Source organism: Heptranchias perlo, chromosome 17, assembly GCF_035084215.1.
Source record: "Heptranchias perlo isolate sHepPer1 chromosome 17, sHepPer1.hap1, whole genome shotgun sequence".
NCBI lineage: Eukaryota > Metazoa > Chordata > Chondrichthyes > Hexanchiformes > Hexanchidae > Heptranchias > Heptranchias perlo.
Genome location: NC_090341.1, coordinates 21974485 through 21997719, shown reverse-complemented (window position 1 = coordinate 21997719; position 23235 = coordinate 21974485). Strand labels below are relative to the sequence as shown.

The following is a 23235-nucleotide window of genomic DNA, read 5'->3' as shown; positions in this document are numbered from 1 at the left end:
CCCCCACCTCTGATGGGCGAGACCCCTCCGGCTCTCCGATCTTGTGGCGACCTGATGATCTTGCAGCCCGTGATGTCCTCCATGGCCCATGATTTCTCGTTCCTCTCAACAAGGTTGGCTGGTTGGCGCGAAATCCAGAAGTAAATTTTGTTGCCCTTACTAAGGTCAAGATTGCAGATTGTGACCTACCAACTTTACTTCCAGGTTTCATGTCCGATTATTTCCTTCTCCCCAACCCCCAACCCCCGCACCTTGCTCCCTCCCCGCTTCCATGTAAAAATTATGCCCAAAATGTCCAAGGGAGCTGAATTCTTAGCACTCCTGTGAGAATACATTGAGAAATACATGTCAGGAACTAGTGCCCAAAATAACACACATGATGCAATAAACAAACCATCCATTAAAAAAACACTGATTTATAGATGAGCTTTTAAAATGAATGACTTGGCCAGAGCTTTTAGGGAATTTTATATGTAAGAGCCATAACTGATGGCAAGTGTTTCCACAGTTCTAAAATCTCCTCAAATGTGCCATAAAATAATTATCTCCATAAATAAGAATGTCCAGATATTTATAACTAATGAAACATCTTGAGTGGAGATAAGATTTTATGAAGTACATTTTGCCTTTGTTCCATTACTGGAATATGTAAATTTAATATAGTACCTTTTGAAAAATCCAACTTACTATAACCATACTCCTTGCTCTAACGTACCATGTATGTTGCTAAGCAATTTATCTTCTAACCAGTGATTTGCCTTCATACAGATTGAGAATTGAAATCTGCTTTTGTATTTGAGCTTTCAAACTTGTGCAAGCTGTAGAAATCTGCACTGTAGCTATTAATTTTTTTGTTTGTATAAAAATGTACATGCATTCTCAGTTTGTAGACATTCGTGTGGAATTACAAAATTGTTCATGGGATAGGGGTGACTGCCAAAGCAGCATTTGTTGCATTAAGAGTGAACCACTGTGGACTGGAGTCACATGTCGGCCAGATCAGGTAGGAGTGGCAGGTTCCTTTCCCTGAAGGACATTAGTAAAGCAGTCCAGCAGCTTTAATCATTATTTCCTAGCCCCAGCCACAAATTATAGATTTATTGAATTCAATTTCACAACTTGCTATGATGCGATTGGAACCTGATCTTTGGGTTGCTAGTCCAGTACCATAACCACTATAAAGGTCATCGACCTGAAACGTTAACTCTGTTTCACACTCCACAGATGCTGCCTGACCTGCTGAATGTTTCCAGCATTTTCTGTTTCTATATCATAAACCTGTTGTACACATTTGGGTGAATGATAGGACTAGGGTCATTGTTAGAAGCTGGAAGGAGTTTCATTAGGCACTGGGTTGACAACAACTACTACCAATGGGAGTTAGGTAGAATGTTGGCAGGGGTGGCGGGGGGGATGTGCATTCAGAGATCGATTTTGAGGACACTGCAGCTGTGGATCATAAAGTGAGTGAGTGGTGAGCCACAGTGTCCCACAGGTGCTTTGAGCACATTTGTTTTTTTGTGTGTGGTTGGTTGGAGTGGGGTTATGCCAAAAGGGCAATGAATCTTGCTGCTATGAGTGAAATCTGCCTTGTAGGCAGCAAACTAAATATATATAGAGTTGGATCCAAGTGGGGGAGATATAAAGCAAGAGAGCTGTTTACTCAATAGTAACGTTACATAGCCATTGGTTGCGTTATCTTAGGATTGATAGGAAAAATTTCACAACAACGAAGTCAACCATTGCTTGATATAAAAATAGCTGTGTTACAAGTAACGGATGGAATTGTTACAACTTATATTTACACACTTTTTGATTTCTGTTCCTTCAGCTTAACAGAAGTATACTCATTGAAAACATTTGAATTTAATAATGTGTAAAAGAATCAACCATGTGTTACTAACTTCAACAAAACTGAAGTTGGAGTTTTTGACTAGATGGGATATGGTTCCATAAATGATAAATTTTACTCCCACACAATATTTGACCTTATATAGAGTTACAACTTCAATTTTGACAAATAGAACATTGAGTTTTTTTTAAGTTGCAGATTGTGTAGTTCAAAATAACTGGAAGTGTAACTCATAAAAGATCAAGGGAGCTGCCTACAGCCTGCATAAATTCTACAAAATTCTTTATTTTCTTTTAAATTTTCTTCCCTCCTTCAGGTTCCCTTTTGGTTTAACAATTCAAACTGCTCCTAGGTCTCTGCTCATGCTACTGCAGCAGCCACAGCTGCAGTAACTCCTTCAGTGTGGGGATATGGCTGGAAGTGCCTAACCCAGTTCAAGACCTCCAACATGAGATGTATAACTGGCTGAAAATGTGTAGCCAACCATGTGACAAAGCTAGTGTTCAATTTTCTGCCAACATTCAGGTGAAATTAACAGTTTTATAGTGAAATAATATTAAATCCTATTGCATAATTTATTCTTTTTGAGACTTTTTAAAGACTAAGCTAACTTAATTTCACCAGGTGGGATAGCCAGGCAGTAAGTACAACATCTGCTATGACTAAAAGTGCATTTATTTTTGTTTGTATCTTTTTCATTTCTTTGGCCCCAAAGGATTTATTGATTATTGCATTTATGCAAAACACCTAAAATTAAAAAAAAATCTTTTCATGAATTGAAAGAAATGTTTAATAGCTGCATTTCATTATTCTATGAGATCCTTTCTGAATAAAATGCTATCATAGTGGATAAAAAGGTTAGATGAAATCAGCTTTCACATGAACTTGTATTCAATGTGGCAGCCACAGAAACTAATTAATCTGCAGTTTGTCAGCTTGCCAGAGTCAATATAAAATACACAGCTGGTCAAGAATCAGCATACAATCTGGTGATAATAAAATGTGCCTGCTCTTGTACATGTCACAAGCTAACAATGTGATTCAGTAAACTTCACATTTTTCAGTTACTTTGCAAATCGTAAATGTTGTATTCATACTGCACAGAGTGCAGTAAGTCTTGTGACCGAAGAGTCTCTTACAGATTGAAGCAGTATGCTTTTAGAACATCTTTTCCATCCTTTGATTGAACAACACCCACAATGCTTACATAGTCACACACTACGCTTCCAAATCCCCTGTGAAAAGAAAACGATTAATACTATAAAACTACATACTTGTTCTTGAAAAATACAGACTTTTAAAAAAAAATCTTGCTCAGGCTAAACCCAGCCTTGTACAACCATAGAATCTTAATGACTTCAGATGTCACCTGGGCTGTCCATATCCATAACACTGTCTACCTCTTTATTTATCTCATTCTCAGTCACAGAAATTCTCAGTCATCTTCAAGCTGACTTCTCCAAAACTTACTGAGCTTTACCCGACACAAACTCTAATCTGTCAAATTCCACTTCCTTCTCATCACCACCAAGAACTGAGAGGATATACTTATCAGGAAAGGCTGAACAGGCTGGGGCTCTTTTCTTTAGTTGAGGCAAATAGCATAGATGCATTTAAGGGGAAGCTGGATAAGCACATGAAGGACAAAGGAATAGAAGGGTATCCTGATAGGGTTAGATGAAGTAGGGAGGAGGCTCGTGTGGAGCATAAATGCCAGCACAATGGCCTGTAGATTCAATGTAACTCGATGTAATAGAAGAGCTTTACTGCCCCTACATTCTGAATTTATTTTTTTCTAGAGCAAGGCAGAAGGCTTTAATCAACAAAAGCCTCCTCAAAATCTATCTCTTGGACCACACATTTGGTCACTTCCCTTAACTCCTGCTTGGTTCTCATTTTATCCCACCACCCCCCACTTCTGAAGTGGCTTGGGACATTGCACTATGTTAAAGGTATTATATAAGCACAAGTTGTCATTCCCTATTACTATCATTATTATTCATATAAATACTAGGAAACAGACTGTACCTGGACCTCAGGTGAGATCCACCCAGTAAATGGTAATTACTTTCAAGACTGAGACATTTGTTTGGTTGCCTTTTCCATGTATATACTCTAAGCGATAAATCCATCGATGCAGTGACCACACGGAAGGGATCCTTAAAAAAAATATATACAACAATATGAAAATGGATTAAAAATTAACACTGCTACTTAATTATCCAACAGATTACATAATCTCATACCACAGAAATTCCACTGATAATTTCCTTATGGTCACAAAAGCCGGCAAGGTGTATACCATCAGTGGAAAACAGTTTCAGTTCTGTGCCTTGTGCTAAAATGATGGTATTAATTCCACGGCCTTCCAGAAGTATATCATTATTCCAGCCAGCTACTTTGTAAGTGAAATTTCCAACTTGTTCAGCTTTGAATAAATTAAACAGAATATCAAATGATTACATTAGCAGTATATCACAGTTCAAAGTATAGCTTTCAAAGTGACAATTAGTAGAAGACATTGGGACTTCATGTCAGTCTCATTCTTTGTTCTTAGATCTACTTAGCAATCAAATCGATGTGTATGATAGTTGTAGCAGTTACTGTAGCTTTATGAAGATATGGATCATACTGCAATTTAAAGGAACACATATAGCTGTTAGCTCTGACTGGTCGTGATGTAGTAGAGCGGAACGAAAAACACCTAGGCTTGCCTCCAAGGGCATTGCTGCCCTCCAATACCTCATCAAAGTGGACAGTCTTCATGTGTGAGCCTAGACAGAGTGCAGGCAGGGTATTTGGCCATGGGGAGTAGACAGCACTAGTGAGCCCAATTGTGCACTCACCCAATGTCCACATCTATGCATTCGATTGTCATCAGGAGCAGGAACCTCAGTGCACTGAGGCCAATGATATCCCTACTGTCATCTGGCTGAGATGGATGGAGCATGAGGCCATCAGGATATGTTGTAGTGCACTAATCAACTAAATTATCAGAAGGGCTTATTTACTCAATATATAGTTAATCTGAACTAACATAAATATATACATAAATTGAACAGTGACAATTGCACAGGGCTGAAACCAAGAAGCTGAAGCTTGAAGAATAATTAATAAAGGAGAAAAACTATTGTCAGCAGTCAAAGAACAAAGCCTGTGATAACTATAAATGAATTCAAAACCTTTGCAGAATAAATTCATAAGATTCCAACATCATTTTGTATCATGTTATGCCATGAAGTAGCGGTCTTTAATACCTCGTATTTCCAGTTTGCATTTTGTTTTCTGAAGAATGATATCAAGAGTAATGATACTTATTTCAGAAGACATGGTATTGCCGTGCATTATAGTAACCACTCTGGATGACTTTTTTGGTAACCAGCAAGCTGCGAAACAACCATTTAGTGGTAGGTCATCTGCTGTCAATCTGTCATTATCGAGAGAGTTCATTAAACATTCTGTCCGCAACACCTGGAAAATACATTTTGTTTTCGTGGTTTAGTTCCTGTATGAGACTATGTACATTTAGTTCCATATTTAATTTATTAACATCATAGTAATTGTCTAGCAAGTCGTGGAAAAATACCAAATAAAATATGCAGTATATGTTTTATTGACCTACAGCGTTTTCTTTAAAATAACTCATATTTAATCTAAGTTAGGTTTTATAATCTTTCTAACACTTACCCATAAGGGCAGAGACCCAAATTAAGAAAATTCAGAAAGAACTATATAGCCCATTCAGAATTTAATTTGCAGGTCGTCTGACTGTTACTGGAAAAGTGGAAAAAAGTCTCAATTTTTGAAATTCTATTGTATCTAAAGATGTAGGGAGATTACTATGCATTAATGAAATAGAATTGTGATCTTACACAAGAAATTTAACTCTAAAAGTCATTTTCTGTTTCAAAATATATCTACATAATATCCTGGATAAAATAACTTTCTGTAAATTTCTAAAGCTGATTTTGGAAAAACAAATCACGTCTTGTTCCAGTTTTGACTTGGGTAACAGATGGGAAAAGCTTGCAATTTTATAGCACCTCAGGACAACTCAAAGCCCTTCACAACCAATTAACTACTTCTGAAGTGCAGTCACTCTTGTTTTAGAGGAAAAACTCAGCAGCCATTTTGTGCAAAGCAGGGTCCCACAAATCGTAAATGAGCTGCATGACCGGATAATTTTTTGATGGAGATATCAGTTGAGAGATGTTGGCCAAGAGATCTTTTACATCGACCTGACCAGACCGATGTGAACTCAGTTGTAACATCTCACCCAAAAGATGGCATCTCCAACAATGTAGCACTCCTTCAGTAATGCACTGAAGTTTAGATTATGTGATAGTCCTGGAAGGGGGCTTGAACCCATGACCTACCAACTTGGGTACCTATTTTTCTTTGTAGACAAAACTTAGCCAAAGTACCATTTATCTTTATAAATAAAACAAATCTCTTTAAAATTAAAATGTTGGAAAAGTTAGTTGTAGAAATTGCACATCATCTTTTTGAACTAATATTTTTGAGCTCTTCATGACTATAGGGTAAATTTTATGATCCAGTGCCAATTTTAACTGAATGGAAAATTTTGCAAGCCACAAATCGACCACACTGACCTCTTCACCCGAATTTTTGATATGCACTTGCATTTCCCCAGAGGCACTAAATTGTAAAATGTACCCTTATAAATCTGTTAGGACGCTGTTATACTTTGGGAGCTGGTTTCATCTATAAGAGTGTAATATGCAGATGGAAGAACCAGTTGCACTGTTGCCTGCACTTCACATACTGTCTAATGACACCAAAGCTCTATGCACACATGCAAGCATGCATGTTAGAGCTTCAGTCACTGACTGACTAAATTTTAATGTTAGGAGAGAGCTGGCAGGATCATCAGCACTTCCCTCATACTAAAATCACCGAAAATTACATTTGAAAAGTTCTTTACCAGTCCAATGGATTGCCTTGTAATCTTTTAAGCCTGGCTTTGCACAGGGCTGGAGTCATACTACAGCCAATATGAAGCCCTAGCAGTGTCAACCTACTTGCTGGAGGTGACCGCACATCTTTTAGTTTTAGTGCCAACCTGGATTCTTGAGTTACACTACCACCTTTGTACTGATGCACATTAGAAACTCCTCTGCATTAATTGAGCAGTAGTACAATGCAATAGTTAAAAAGTAGGGCTGCTAGATCTATAGCAACAATTGAATATTTATTACAGCATTTTATTTTTGTAAAAGACAATTTACAAAGTCATAGGGGGTTAACTGTTTACCTTAGCAGAGACATGATTACTTTCTTTTGTGCCAGCAATGATCCATTGCTGATCTGGTGATACCAGTAGAAAATCTATTGCATGAGCGTCCATCAGTGATAAGTGAGAGATCTGTCTGAGATTAGGAATGGTCAGCGTGATAAGTGCACCTCCTCCAGTGCCAACCTACAATGAAAAACAAATACTGAACATATCACCAACAGATGCTATGATTTTTTTTTTAACCAAATTTTAAATGAACCTTCTATTCAATTTTTAATTTGTGCAAGTACAAATTTGAAACTGCAATATAGCTATATTTATTATGGTGTAATCACTGAAACTAAGAAACAAACTGATTAAGGTAAACTTCCTTATTCATTAAAGAGAAACTATAATCAACTCTTTAAGAGTAAGTGGTAAGAATATACATTGTATTTAATGTAAATAACTTAAGTACAATTCAAACACATGGAGATCATAAGAATCTGTTACAAAAACAGAATAGTCACATTAGAAAATCCCACCAGATAATATATTCTGAAAGATTAATACCACAGTGCTGAAAAAGAGATTTTCTAGATTTACAACAAAACACAAGCAAGATGAACAAATATTACACTGATGCCAGCTACAAAATCCTTGTTCTGAGGTATTATTTGAACTGGAATTAATTTTAAATGGCAGAATTTCTAAAAGTGCAAGAATCTGAAGTACTATATGGAGTCAAAGCAAAATTACATTAATAGGGAATAAACAAATATGTTTAGCATTGCACACAGTTGAAATGAGTTTGTAGCACAAAACTGTCATCCTGGTTTTCTGATTCGCTCAAATGACCATGTGATTTCCTCAAATATTCTCAATAGAAAAAGTTACAGGCTAACATGATGCTTCTTCACCCACCATATATATTTCTACAAATGTGGTTTATAACATAGTAAACACATACAAATTTCAAGAATTCTTGAAAAACAAGCCCAATATTCTCCAATTATATTTTACCATATATTCACCAAGTTTTGTTTCCACAGGCCTCTTCTTTCTCAGCCTTGCCTTCCGTTTCGCTTATAGATCTCTTATTCTCCTCGTCCTTATTTACTGTACTAACTCTGTTGTCCAATGTTGTGCTTGTGATCATTTCGCATGTATGATTAGTCCCCTCTCTTTTAGGCCCCTCTGCCCATATGGCCTTTGATCCCACTGTCTTTCCATAACCTCACTGCCATCAACCTGCACCACAAATGTCAGGGATACTGTCACCATTCCCCACGAGCAAAGCAATGGGAGATCAGTTATGTTGATTAAGAACATAAAGCATAATGAGAAATGGCCATTTGGCACTTCACTTCCACTCCTTCCAAGACAGCAGATACAACTTGGATTGTCATGAACTGTTTCAACTTATTTAATGTCCTGACCCTTATTATCAAACAAAAATTCCAGCAAAGCCATCGACATTAGGAAAAGAAAAATCCTGGAAAAAAGAAACTAGTGGGGAAACTGGAAAATGCAGCACTGATTAGGGAGAATCAGAAAAGGAAAAAAAAACATAGACACAACATTGAAGATAAATAGGACATGGACACTGGGCTGCAAGATAAGATAGAAAGATTAAACAGGAAAAAACATCACAAACCATCCACAAAGATTAGGAAATCTGAGCACCATCTATGCCAGTGAGTTAAAGAAACAGAATCTACAATGCCAGCTAATGTATGTTGCCCATATTATTATCTCGAGTGAAATGGTGCCACGTTTGGGAATGATAGGAAAATAGAGATTCATCTCTCAAGATTTTGAAAGGTTTCCGTTGCATTTTCATTTTCAGTCAAAAATAATCAATTCCATATCTTTCAGTCTTCTGTCAAGCATCCTGTCCCTTTATTGTGCCACATTTGTCACAACTTGGGAAAAGCTAACCAGAACAAACACTGAACACGTAGCAGAATGCTTTGTTGCCTGAAACCCATAGCCAAAGGTTTGCAGTAATTCTAAAATGCTAGATTCCCAATCTGAATGCATTCTCTAATGAACATTCAAAGTCACAAATACCCACAAATTCTCAGCTGGGCTATTACACACACATATTTAAGGGCAGGAGCAGTCCGACTGCATTCAAGTACATCTGTTGAACAGTCATGGAGAAATTCTTGGCCCAATGCTCCTGGGGGAAGTAACATGACTGTGGATGGCATAAGTATCTATCTAAAGTGACAAATAAACAAAAGTATTAAGAATTATCTGTTTCAAAGAACATTACAAATGATTTGCCTCTTAAAAAAACAAACCGAACGTCTGGCATCTGACCTAAACTTTTCTTGCCACAGTTGTATCTACAGACAGCTAATAAGCACATTTTAAAATTCTAGGACATCAATATTATAAAATATAGAAACTGACATACAGTTAAACAGAGCCGGTTATCCATGTTGTAGGTCACCAAATTGCGAACTGTAGATAAAGTAGCAGATACGGCCAATTCATCTCCAGTCCGTCCATTCCAGACTTTGATTTTTCCTTTTGAGTCTGCGCTGATCACAAGGTCTTGTTGTGGAACAGTTATTAATTTCACCAATGGCTCTTCTTGCACTGGTGTTGACCATAGTTGTTTACCCTGTGAAACAAAAGTACATTACTGATGTGTTGGGTGATTTAGTGAAGTATATGTGAACAAGTCTTCCGGCCAAAGGTCCCATATACAGTTTTATAAGAAACTTTATGCACATATGAAGCTCACGTGCTGAAACAGCTGTGCAAAATAAATTAACTTCAACAAATCCGCAGTCACAAGGATGTAGCAACAGGAGGAAACTATTTAGCCCAACAAGTTGGTGCCATTTTCCAGGATTTCTTTCCTTATCCCTTTACTTTCTGTTGGACCATGAATGGATGCATTCTTTTTTGAATGCTTCAGTGGAGTCGGTATTTACCACACTGAATAGCAAACCTATTCCATAGGTTGACTAGTCTCAGTGTAAAGAAATTCTTTACCTGAAGTTTAGCTCAAGACTTCTGTTTTGTTTTTTCACAAATTCTCTGAACTTCATCTAATCCATTTATTACTTTAAAAAGTTGAATAATTTCCCCTTTTAATATTCTTTTTAATGAGAATAGGTTTAGCTTCTTCAATCTCTCTTCATTACTCAAAGAACTAAAACCTGCAATTATTTTTGTTGTCTTCTCCGAATCCTTTTCATTGCTTCTACACATCTTTTTGAAATATGGTGACACAATACTCCATGTGTGATCCCATTACTGTTTACAAGGTCACTTCAATGCACACACTATGGATTAATTTATACACCCATTTAATTATGGCAACCAACACTGTGAATGGCATACGTTAGCATCATGTGCCATACTGGCATCCTGAGGTTTCTGAATTATAACAACTCCATTGCTTCAGATTGACAAACTCACCTGTGGGAAGCCAATGATGGAGGACCAGGGCACTCATGTAAAGAGGTTTATTATTTTGTGTAAACTTTTTTATATTTGACAATTTATATCGTGCTTTTATAATGCACATTGACTAATTAAAATGACAATTATTCACAGAAATTCTAAAAACTTACTGAACTGGTTAACATTAAGTGGATTTATATCAGATTGTGCCAACCTCCTGAATGCTCCATGCTCGTACTGTACAGTCTCCAGATGCTGTACAAACCAATGATTTCCAGATCCCGGTATCAAATTGATGATCAGGATTACTCAGGTATTGCAGGCCAACGATATTGCCTTCAAAGATGAAAACAAACACAGGTACCATTAATAGTTTTGTGGTCTACTGCAAGAGGGGTGGCTGGTCACAAGCAGAATTCAGACAGAATTTTTATTCTTTTTGCAGCATGGGATCTTCTATTTCTACTTTTTCTTTTGAGACTATAGCCCCAATTTTAACCCATTCCGCCTGGCGGGATCGGTGTGGGCGGGGGGTTAAATGGCAGCCGGGGGAACCTGCTGCATTCCCTTATCGCTCGCGATTTTAACTCCCAAGTTTTCGGAAGCATGGTGGCCACCTGGCTAGCAGCCCGGGAGAAGTCTACACTTTAAATTCCCCACCGCAGCAGTGCTCATGTTCCCCCCCACCATCCCCCACCCTGCTTCCGTGACATTACCGGCTGCCAACACAGAGAAGTTTCAGGCTTGGTGTCGTCACCCACTGCCACCGCTTTGGGACCAGCTGGTTGCCAGGAGTCTGAAGGGATGAGAGAGACAGATCGGGGAAAGGTGGGGGGCGAGGGTAAACAGGGATTAGACACCAGGGGATTGGTAATCGGGGGAAGAGTGGGTGACTCGGGGGTCGGGAATTTGGGGCTCACGGGGGGGGGGAAAGAGAGTGACAATGGGCTGGAATCAAGGATGGTGGAAGTCGGGGGAGAGAGGGAGACTTAGGAATAGGGGTCAGAGGCTCGGGGGAGAGAGCGAGATTGGAATGGGAGTCGGAAGATTGGGACCAAGTGGGGGGAGAGAGGGAGACTGGAGAATGGGGGGGTCAGGAGATTGGTGCTTGGGCAGGGGAAGAGAGGGAGACTGGGGAATGGGATCGGCATGGCGCCCAGCATTTCCTGTAGAGCCAGAAGCCGCAGCAACGTGGGAGCGGTGCCGAGAGAGGAGCAGCCAGTATAGGGGTGAGTGAAAGCTGGGGACTTTACTCTGGGAAATAGTGAAAGATTGTTTCCACAGATGGGTGAATGGGGAACAAAGGGACCGAGACTGAGGATTCTCACTGGAAGACCCAAGGGGGATGCGAGAAGGAAGGTTTTTGAACTGAGGCCTATTAGACCATGGGATGCTTCACCATTAGTGGCTATTGAGGCAGAGACTAGAACTTCATTTGAAAGGTAATGGAATAAGTATTTGAAAGGGAGGAATAAAAAAGGATCTGGCGGAATGGGGTTCCAGGCGAGAGAGCCAGTACGGGCACAGACGCCGAGGGTCGAATGGCCTCCTATGCTGACATTTCTATAATTCTATGAAAGTCTCCTTTATTGAGTCTGAACTCAGATGGTGGTTTAGAAATGTTGGTGCTGAGCTGAGTTTAGGGCAATGTACCCTGTGAGAAATGCCCCAAACGCCAAGCCCGCTGCCCTTTGTGAGATCTCTCCGTTTGATTCAGGTCAGTCTGTGCCTGCTGGTTTTGATGTCTGAAGCCTAAGTACAGATTGGGTCTAACTGAGGCTCCCAGTTCAGAGGTGTCACCTTCACACAGAACCCAAGCCCAAACCGGAGTCCAAGGAGATGGGGAGAGACATGGGGCCTGTTAAAAGTGGCATCAATTGGGGAGCCTGACCACACCTTGTGCAGTGCAGGGTGATTTTGACTGTAGTCACAGGGTGAATATCTGCGGATTACAGAATTACTACTAGTTGCAGGTAGGGGCGTTACATCTATTACCACCAGTTACGTATAGACTATCAGTGAGTTATTGTATTACTGCTGGTTATGAGGGACGGAGGATCTGGACCTGGCAGAGGCAGAAAGCAACTCGGGGATGCACTCTGTTGAGCCTGCCTCCTGCCAGTTGCACACTTTGAACACCAGATGCAGGGGCTGCCTGTTAGGCCCTAGCGTTCAGCATTTGGAGAGAACCCTGCAGGACAATTTGATGAGAAGCATCTGCAAGCACACAGAGTGCAGCCGTGCACAGGTAGCAATGAAATTAAAAATCTTCAGGCAAAATAATTTATTTATTTTTTAAAAAGCAGGCAGCTCATCGGGCACCTCTTTTTACCAACTGCAGCAGGCCCGAGGCCTGCCACTGTAAGTACCCACCCCGAGATTGGCACAACTCCCTGGTGGACGCTGGAGAGACTGCCTCCCAGATTTAAATGACCCATTTGGGGTCAGAAATATGGCTAGGATCAGAGGGAATTCTTGGAGGGAAACAGAAGTCCTAGCCTGCCTGAAATGCACCCCAAATGGCTGAGCAGGGGGAGGAGGAAGAGGTGGATGGAAACCCTAGGCCTTTACGTTAAGATTTATTACGTTTGGATAATATCACATGAAACCGTTAGCCCATTTAACTCTTTCACTGCTCATGTCAAAGACCACATGCAACAACCCTGTGTGTTCAGATCCAAAACCATTCACATTCATTCTGTTCCAAAATTGGCTGCACACACTTTGTCACTCTTTGCAAAAGCAACCCTAATTGTGCACTGCACTCATTTTCAACTAGTGCATTTTTCAGATGCTTACTTTCAGAGTGAACAGCTGGATTCACCCCTTTTTACTTCTATTTGTTCCCTGTGCTGGCTGCATATTTTGTCTGCAAATTCTTAACCTCTTGTTTAAAAGAGAAACAAATGGATAAGAAAAAGAATAACTTAAGAATCGTCTTTACTGCAACAAAACCAAACCATTTTCCACTTACCACTGTGACCCCTCAAAGTTGTGCAGGTGTAGTCGGCCATGCTACACCCCGATGCCATGTGCTGCTCCGTTTTGGAACGATGAAAATAATATTTTTTCCAGGATTGTATTCCACTATCTGTATTGGAGAGATTGCAGAAGATCCAGCGCTCCAGACACAATCTTCTATAAATCCAAATATCATGTATAAGCATAAAACATTTAGTACAGCTGAATCACCCAAAGTCTTCCGTAAAGATTTTTTAATTGCAAAAGTAAAGGTTTTGGGATGGGTTTCTTACTGGTACCACTTTGTGCTTCACACTACAGCTCCATATCTTTGCCAGTTTATGAACTGTTACTGAGTACACGTACCTTCTACTACATATTGCTGAATACAGTGAGCTGCAAACAGCAATTTTACCCATAAGGTGTCAGCCTTGACTCACTGGTAGCGCTGTTGCTTCTGAGTCATCGCCGAGCTCCCACCATCAACATCCTGGGGGTCGCCATTGCCCAGAAACTCAGCTGGACCAGCAACATAAATGCCCTGGTTACTGGAGCAGATCAGAGGCTGGGTATTTTGTGGTGGGTGACCTCCTGACTCCCCAAAGCTTTTCCACCACCTGCAAGGCACAAGTCAGTAATATGATGGAATAATCTCCATTTGCCTGGATGGGTACAGCTGCACAACACTCAAGAAGCTCGACACCATTCAGAAAAAAGCAGTCTGCTTGATCAGCACCTCATCCACTAGCCGAAACATCCACCACCGACATACCTTGGCTTCAGTGTGTACAATCTACAGGATGCACTGCAGCAATTCACCAAGGCTTCTTCAGCAGCAACTTCCAAACCTGCAACCTCCATCACCCAGAAGGTCATAGGCAACAGGTGCATGGGAACTCCATCACCTCCAAGTTCCGCTCCAAGTCACACACTATTGTGGACATATATTGCCGTTCCTTCATCACAACTGAATCATGGAACTCCCTACCTAACAGGATTGTGGGAGCACCTTTGCCACACAGACTGCAGCAGTTCAAAAAGACCCACCGCCACCTTATCAATTTGAACTAGGGATGGGTAATAAATGCCAGCCGAGCCAGCCAGGCCTGCATCCCAAAAATTAATTTTTAAAAAGTTTATACAGTTTAACCTGTTTATTGCACAGCACAGATGTACCAATCCTTGAATGGGTACTGTTATTACACTCACTAAATGATAGTCTAATTGAACAGGAATTCACTCAGTTCCACATTCTGATAATCAGATATATTTACACCTTACTCTGTAAAACATGTCCATACTACGCTTAAATCTAAATTAAAACAAAGGAGGTTTCCTGGACAGCTCAGTGAGGCTATCCATTCACGAGCAGAGCCATACTGAGCAAAAATGTCCACGGTTTGATCCCCTATCTGTCCTGAGTTAGCTGATCTCAGATTAAGGGGCTCGGTGCTCCTGTTAACAAAGGAAAGAATTGACGAGGGTTCCTGCTTCTGATCACATTCCAGCAACCCCAGCTGGAAGTGGGTAAAGATAACCTCAATTATGATGTCCCCAGTTACCAAGGGGTGCCTGGTACCTGTGAAACCATACCTCCGCAGGGTGTCAAACCTACAGGAGAGAAGTAGAGGGGGAAAGAAATTGGTGAGAAAAGGAGAAAAAAAAAATTCAACAATATCTAGTAGATATAATTAACAGACAACAACTTGCATTTATATAGAGCCTTCTTAATACACAAATGTCCTGAGGCGCTTCTCAGAGATGTCATCAAAAATAGACACCAAGCCAAAGGAGGGGGTCCAAAGGTGGATCCTTGAGGGACTCTGAAGGTGATGGTGTGAGGCGTGAACAGAAGCCATTGCTGGATACTTCTGGTTATGATTTAGAAAGGTAAGAATGGAACTGAAAGAGGACAGTCCCACTGAGCTGGACAATAGAGGAGAGGGGTTGGAGGAGGATGGTGTGGTCAACCATGTCAAAGACTGCAGAGAGGTCAAGAAGGAATAATGCACCATGGTCACAGTCACAGAGAATGTAGGTTTGGTTGTGGGAAGGGCAGAAACCTGATTGGAGAGATTCAAACAGGGAATTGCGGGCGAGATGTACACAGATTTGGGAGGCGACAACACGTTCATGGACTTGAGAGGAAAGGGAGGTTGGAAATGGAGCAATTGTTTGCAAGGACAGAGGGGTCTAGTATGGGTTTTTTGAGGAAGGGGATTGATAACAACAGTTTTGAAAGGGTAGGATATAGTGCCTGATGAGTGGGAACCATTTACAATGTTAATTGGCATAGGGGCCAGGAAGGGATGTTGGGTGGTGAGGAGTTTAATGGGAATGGGGTTGAGGGAACAGGAGGTAGGTCTCATGGAAAACACATGCTCAGGGAGGGAATGCGGGGAGCTAGGGGGAGAAACTCGATTCACTCCACGTGATATCAAGAAACGGCTGAGTGCACTGGATAAAGCAAAGGCTATGGGCTCCTGACAACATCCTGGCTGTAGTGCTGAAGACTTGTGCTCCAGAACTAGCCGTGCCTCTAGCCAAGCTGTTCCAGTACAGCTACAACACTGGCATCCACCCGACAATGTGGAAAATTGCCCAGGTACGTCCTGTCCGCAAAAAAGCACAACAAATCCAATCCGACCAATTACCGCCCCATCAGTCCACTCTCAATCATCAGCAAAGTGATCGTCAATGCTATCAAGTGGCACTTACTCACCAATAACCTGCTCACCGATGCTCAGTTTGGGTTCCGTCAGGACCACTCGGCTCCAGACCTCATTACAGCCTTGGTCCAAACCTGGACAAAAGAGCTGAATTCCAGAGGTGAGGTGAGAGTGACTGCCCTTGACATCAAGGCAGCATTTGATTGAGAGTGGCATCAAGGAGCCCCAGTAAAACTGAAGTCAATGGGAATCAGGGGGAAAACTCTCCAGTGGCTTGAGTCATACCTAGCACAAAGAAAGATGGTAATGGTTGTTGGAACCCAATCATCTCAGCCCCTGGGCACTGCTGCAGGAGTTCCTCAGGGCAGTGTCCTAGGCCCAACCATCTTCAGCCAATTCATCAATGGCCTTCCCTCCATCATGAGGACAGAAGTGGGGATGTTCACTGATGATTGCACAGTGTTCAGTTCCATTCACAACCCCACAGATAATGAAGCAGTCCGTGCCCGCATGCAGCAAGACCTGGACAACATCCAGGCTTGGGCTGATAAGTGGCAAGTAACATTTGTGCCAGACAAGTGCCAGGTAATGACCATCTCCAACAAAAGAGAGTCTAACCACCCCCCCTTGACATTCAACGGCATCATCATCACCGAATCCCCCACCATCAACATCCTGGGGGGTCACCATTGGCCAGAAACTTAACTGGACCAGCCATATAAATACTGTGGCTAGAAGAGCAGGTCAGAGGCTGGGTATTCTGTGGCGAGTGACTCACCTCCTGACTCCCCAAAGCCTTTCCACCATCTACAAGGCACAAGTCAGGAATGTTATGGAATACTCTCCACTTGCCTGGATGAGTGCAGCTCCAACATCACTCAAGAAGCTCAACACCATCCAGAACAAAGCAGCCCACTTGATTGACACCCCATCCACCACCCTAAACATTCACTCCCTTCACCACCGGCACACCGTGGCTGCAGTGTGTACCATCCACAGGATGCACTGCAGCAACTCGCCAAGGCCTCTTTGACAGCACCTCCCAAACCTGCGACCTCTACCATCTAGAAGGACAAGGGCAGCAGGTACATGGGAACACCACCACCTGCTCGTTCCCATCCATGTCACACACCATCCCGACTTGGAAATATATCACCGTTCCTTCATCGTCGCTGGGTCAAAATTCTGGAACTCTCTTCCTAGTAGCACTGTGGGAGAACCTTCACCACACGGACTGCAGCGGTTCAAGAAGGCGGCTCACCACCACCTTCTCAAGGGCAATTAGGAATGGGCCAGCGACGCCCACATCCCATGAATGAATACAAAAAAAGTAGTGGGCACAACGTACCTTACAGGCAGCAGGAAGGGACACAACCTACCGTACTGATGGCAGTAAGGGGCACAACATACTGTATAGGGGGCAGCTTGGGGCACAACATACCACATAGGGGGCAGTAAGGGGCAAAATGTACCGTACAGGTGGCAGTAATGAGCACAGCGTACCATACAGGCGGGCAGTAATGGGCACAGCGTACCGTACAGGGGGGCAGTAAGGGGCAAAATGTACCGTACAGGGGGGCAGTAAGGGGCACAAAGCACCGAACAGGGGGGCAGTAAGGGGCACAAAGCACCGTACAGGGGGGCAGTAAGGGGCACAAAGCACCGTACAGGGGGGCAGTAAGGGGCACAAAGCACCGTACAAGGTACATTAACAGGTACCACGGTACCGTACAGGTGGCAGTAATGAGCACAGCGTACCATACAGGCGGGCAGTAATGGGCACAGCGTACCGTACAGGGGGGCAGTAAGGGGCACAATGTACCATACAGGTGACAGGAATGGGCACAGCGTACCGTACTGGCAGCAGAAAGGCACAAAGTACTGTACAGGCAGCTGGAAGGGGCACAACGTACCGTACAGGCAGCTGGAAGGAGCACAACGTACCGTACAGGAGACAGTAAGGGCACAACGTACTGTACAGGCGGCAATAAGGGGCACAATGTACCGTACAGGTGGCAATAAGAGGCACAACGTACTGTACAGGTGGCAATAAGGGGCACAACATACCATACAGGGGGCAGAAAGGGGCACAACACACCATACAGGGGGCAGAAAGGGGCACAACACACCATACAGGGGGCAATAAGGGGCACAACACACTGTACCGGGGGCAATAAGGGGAACAACGTACTGTACGGGGGCAGTAGGGGGCACAACGCACCATACAGGTGGTTGTAATGGAAACAATGTCCCACACATGCAGCAGTAATGGGAACAATCGCCTCTACGGGTGGTAGTAATGGACACTTTATACCAAAGAGCCTGCCTCACCTCCATAGCCAGGGCGTTTCTGCAGCTTCCTTCCAAGCCTGTAATCAGAAGACATAAATATTTATAGAATCATAGAAAATTTACGGCACAGAAGGAGGCCATTTGGCCCATTGTGTCTGCACCGGCCGAAAATGAGCCACCCAGCCTAATCCCACTTTCCAGCACATGGTCTGTAACCTTGTAATCACTTCAGGTGCACATCCAGGTACTTTTTAAATGAGTTGAGGGTTTCTGCCTCTACCATCCTTTCAGGCAGTGAGGTCCAGACCCCCACCACCCTCTGGGTGAAAATAAATTCCTCAGCTCCCCTCTAATCCTTCTACCAATCACTTTAAATCTATGCCCCCTGGTTATTGACCTCTCTGCTAAGGGAACTAGGTCCTTCCTATCCACTCTATCTAGACTCCTCATAATTTTCTACACCTCAATTAAATTACCCCTCAGCATCTTCTGAACCAAAGAGAACAACCCCAGCCTATCCAATCTTTCCTCATAGCTAAAATCCTCCAGTCCTGGCAACATCCTCGTAAATCTCCTCTGTACCCTCTCTAGTGCAATTACATCCTTCCTGTAATGTGGTGACCAGAACTGTACGCAGTACTCAAGCTGTGGCCTAACCAGTGTTTTATACGGTCCCAGCATAATCTCCCCATTCTTATATTCTATGCCTCGGCTAATAAAGGAAAGTATTCCATATGCCTTCTTAACCACCTTATCTACCTGTCCTGCTACCTTCAGGGATCTGTGGACATGCACTCCAAGGTTCTTCATTTCCTCTACACCTCTCAGTTTCCTCCCATTTATTGTGTACTCCCTTGCCTTGTTTGCCCTCCACAAATGCATTACCTCACACTTCTCCGGATTGAATTCCATTTACCACTTTTCTGCCCACCTGACCAGTCCATTGATACCATCCTGCAGTCTACAGTTTTCCTCCTCACTATCATCCAGACGGCCAATGTTCGTATCTTCTGCAAACTTCTTAATCATGCCCCCTACATTTAAGTCCAAATCATTAATATATATCACAAAAAGCAAGGGAACTAGTACTGAGCCTTGTGGAACCCCACTGGAAACAGCCTTCCAGTCACAAATACACCTGTCGACCATTATCCTTTTCTTCCTGCCACTGAGCCAATTTTGGATCCAACTTGCCACTCTCCCTTGGATCCCATGGGCTTGTACTTTTTTGACCAGTCTGCCATGTGGGACCTTGTCAAAAGCCTTGCTAAAATCCATGTTGACAACATCCTCTGATGGATTTGAATCTGGGGGGAAATATCTATTAAAATGAGGAGCCACTGACAACATGCACAGTTTGCAGTTTGTTGTAAAGATTGCTACAAGTCAATTTGGAATTGCCAGGACAAATGTAGCTGGATGAAGATATTTTAAACCAGGGTAAGAACAGCTAATTCCCGTGCATGACAATATTAAGGCACCTGTGAACTTCATTCATGGGTTCCCAACACAAGGAGGGGGCAACGGTGAGCCACACAGCTCTGATTATCTTTTCAATCTTGCAAAGTTGCTAAATAATGCTAACCGTTGCTGGTTGGGCTTACTCAGACTCTTGTCTCCTGATTCCCAGACCTGGAGCAAGACCTCACTATTATCATCAACAACAATAACTTGTATTTATATAGCACCTTTAACATAGGAAAGGTCCCAAGGTGCTTCATAGAGGTGTATGTCAAAACAGGCACCGAGCCACAGCAGGAGATATTAGAAAGAATGACTGAAAACTTGGTCAGAGTGAAATTTTAAGAACGGTTTTAAAGGATGAAGGGGAGGTGGAGAGGCAGAGGGATTTGGAGAATTCCAGAGAGTGGGGCGTAAGCGACTGAAAGCACGGCCGCCAATGATGGGGCGAAGGGAGAATGAAATGTACAACAGGTTGAAGTCAGAAGAATGGAGGGTTTGGACTGGAGGAGTTTAGAGATAGGGTGGGTCAAGGCCATAGAAGGATTTAAACACAAGGAAGAGAATTTAAAATTTTGGGTGTTTTGAGACAAGGAGCCAGAAAAGGGATGATGGATGAGCAGGACTTGATATGGGGAGGATATAGGCTACAGAGTTTTGGTTGAGCTGAAGTTTACAGAAGATGAGACGCCAGCCAGGAGAGCAGTGAAATACGAGTCTGGTGTTGAAAAAGACGCAGATGAGGGTTTTAGCAGCAAATGGGCAGATACGGCAGATATCTTCCCTTGGAAGATCTGATTCCGTCAAGGCTTTTATTGTATGTTGTACCATGACTGTGTGCTCTGTTGAGGTATGGATACATATGAGATACGGTGAAAGAGCTGCAAGGTTGTACGAAGACTTAGCATAGGTGATTGATAAACACTGTGCATAGTACTGCTGGTTAGTTTTTACTTTCCCAGATCTCTCAAAATGTGCTGTATTTTTTCCTGCATCTGTTTTCATTACTGTGGGCAGCGAAAAGAATAGCTGCCAGTTGCTGCAAGGCATAGGACACTGGTGCCTATCTGGGGAGGGTGCCCTAGACTGTCAATCAGGGCAAGTCTCGTTGCTCCTACCTCATGCACCAGCAAATTAACTTTGCCAATCATGTACCATGGAATTGGGGGCTCCATTGCTGCCACCTGACCATAGACTCTATTTGGTGCCTCTACATTATTGACCTACACCTTCCCTTTGTCTGCTACTTCTCTGTCCCTTCCCCAGTTCAGCTTTTGCTGAAAAACTTTTCTGAGCCCTTCTATAGGCTGCAGACATTTCTGCCCCTCCTTATGCAGCCACTTACCATTAAGTGACTACATCCTTGTAATTTTGAGCAACTACCTTTTAAAAGCTGCATGTTATCAATTCCATGTGCTCTGCTTCCCAAAGATCCCTGTACAAGGCTCAAGCCTTGCAAGGGTATCGCATACTTCTGCAGAATCCAGCAGGGTTCGACTCCCTCGCCATCGGTGCACGAACACCTAAGAGTTCCGAGAGTATGGACCGTTTTTCCCTTCGAGTGGGCAATTGGCCATTATGTGTACACTGATCAGTTGTTCAGGAAAAATGGAGTTTTGAAAGACTGCGGGAGGAAAAGGTACCAATTGGAGAGATTGTTGGAACAATTGTAAATGGAGAAAGAGAGAAAGATATCAGGAAGAAAGTAATGGGAAAGTTGGGCTAAGGATAAGAGGCACAGGAAGATAGTAACAGAGAGGGGAGTAACACATGCAGAAGTAGTAGGAAAAAGAGAAAAACACAAGATAGAAAAGGGGAGAGTAACAGAGAACATCGGATATCAGAGACATGAGAGGTTGGAGCTGAAATTTCCTCTCCACTGGAGGAAATAATGTTTTATACTTGTGCATTTAGTTTGCTCAAATTTGCAGAGAACAGTTATTTATAACGTACATGCAGAGAAAAAAGGGAGTTACAGAGATACAGGGCAAGATTGGGGGGGGGGGGGGGGGTGGGGGGAGAAGAGAGAGAGATTTCCACTGACTCCAGAAATACCAGAATTGCAGTAGTCTCCCATCCATATGGTATTTCTGGAGTCAGTAGGTGTAAGAGGTAACTGGGCCTTGTCTGAATATATTTCTTAACAAAGACCCTTTACTCCGGAACCCTGCCTATACATCAGGAAGAAAAACAGAATAAATCAGGTTGCACCATTTCGAGAGGGAACTCCTGCTGTGCTTGATAATGGGGATGGGATAGGGTAATACAGACCACGCACTCCAAACCCCTGGAGCCTGTCCTGGTGAGGTGAGGATCCTGTTGCCACTGAATTGCTTCTCTCTGTTGCATGTCAGCCAGTTGCGGCATTGCTCTGTACCGAGTCCCGCAGGCTCCCTGTTGTCCTAACTCACTACACCGCCTCCCGCTCGGTTCTTTACCTTGTTCACCTGAGAGGCCCGTTTCAAATCATCGGGCTCCAGGTGAGTGAAGATGTGGATCAAACAGTCCGGAGTGAGGACAGCGGCCGGACTGCTCTCCATCCCAGCAGATCTTCCAATGAACTGCAGACCAATACACACAGCAACCTCCTTCCGGGCTCTCCTCTGCTCTATGGCATACCAAAAGGCACAAATAAATAAACGTACAAAACTTTGAGCGCAGAGATAATAGTAAGAGAGTGGCCAAATTCTAGAAATCAAAGCTACAAGTATTATAAAGTCAGCTCAATCAAGGATGTGCATCAAGTGAGTCAGCCGTGGTTCAGTGGTAGCTCTCTAGCTGCTGAGTCAGAAAGCTGTAGGTTCTAAGTCCCACTCCAGAGACTTGAACACAATCTGCGCTGACACTCCAGCGCAATACTGAGGGAGTGCTACACTGTCGGAGGTGCCGTCCTTCGGATGAAACATTAAACCAAGGCCCTGTTTGCCCTTTCAGGTGGACGTAAAAGATTGTGTGGCACTATTTCAAAGAAAAACATTGGAGTTCTCACAGGTGTCCTGGCCAATATTTATCCCTCAACCAACACCACTAAAACATATTGGGGCCAATATTCAGATGGCCAAGTGGGTGCGTTGGGGGCTCCTAAAATGGCGGAATCCCAGAGCGGGTCCGGAGCCCGGCTCCAACTCGCTGACTTCCGGGTTCCCCAGTGACGCGTTCGGGTGCATGCACAGCTCCTGAATGCGGGACTCCCACCGGCAATTAAAACCGGCAGGATGCTGCTTTAGATAGTTAGGTAGATAGTTGAGGTACTTGACAGACCTCATTGAATGGAGATTTTGGCAGGGGTGCAATTTTGAAGGATCCTCAGCGTGTTTCCCGTGCTGTGGGAAACACTC

General features: G+C 42.9%; 1 protein-coding gene across 2 annotated transcripts; it reads right to left on the bottom strand.

Moving 5' to 3' along the window:
* Positions 1 to 1686: 1686 nt before the first annotated feature.
* Positions 1687 to 22494, bottom strand: fbxw12 (F-box and WD repeat domain containing 12). Of its 2 annotated transcripts, none has more exons than XM_067998702.1 (10): positions 22336 to 22494; positions 18476 to 18513; positions 13489 to 13652; positions 10729 to 10850; positions 9514 to 9723; positions 7128 to 7292; positions 5110 to 5323; positions 4099 to 4280; positions 3881 to 4011; positions 1687 to 3087 (listed from the first exon to the last, which is right to left on the bottom strand). In XM_067998702.1, the coding sequence occupies exons 1-10, from the start codon at positions 22435 to 22437 to the stop codon at positions 2988 to 2990; spliced, it is 1428 nt and encodes a 475-aa protein (XP_067854803.1). In that variant the 5' UTR covers positions 22438 to 22494; the 3' UTR covers positions 1687 to 2987. The 2 variants fall into 2 exon arrangements, with proteins under 2 accessions (XP_067854803.1, XP_067854804.1); XM_067998703.1 differs by having other exon boundaries at positions 1688 to 3087; positions 13489 to 13605; positions 22336 to 22379.
* Positions 22495 to 23235: the final 741 nt, after the last annotated feature.

What these genes read in the sequence shown, in the direction of transcription:
- fbxw12 (XM_067998702.1), bottom strand. Translation starts at nt 22,437, where the DNA reads ATGGAGAGCAGTCCGGCCGCTGTCCTCACTCCGGACTGTTTGATCCAC. An exon ending in GGGCCTCTCAGGTGAACAAG is followed by an intron (nt 18,514 to 22,335) that starts GTAAAGAACCGA and finishes TTCTGATTACAG; the next exon opens with GCTTGGAAGGAAGCTGCAGA. An exon ending in GGATCTCACCTGAGGTCCAG is followed by an intron (nt 3,088 to 3,880) that starts GTACAGTCTGTT and finishes TTCTTTTCACAG; the next exon opens with GGGATTTGGAAGCGTAGTGT.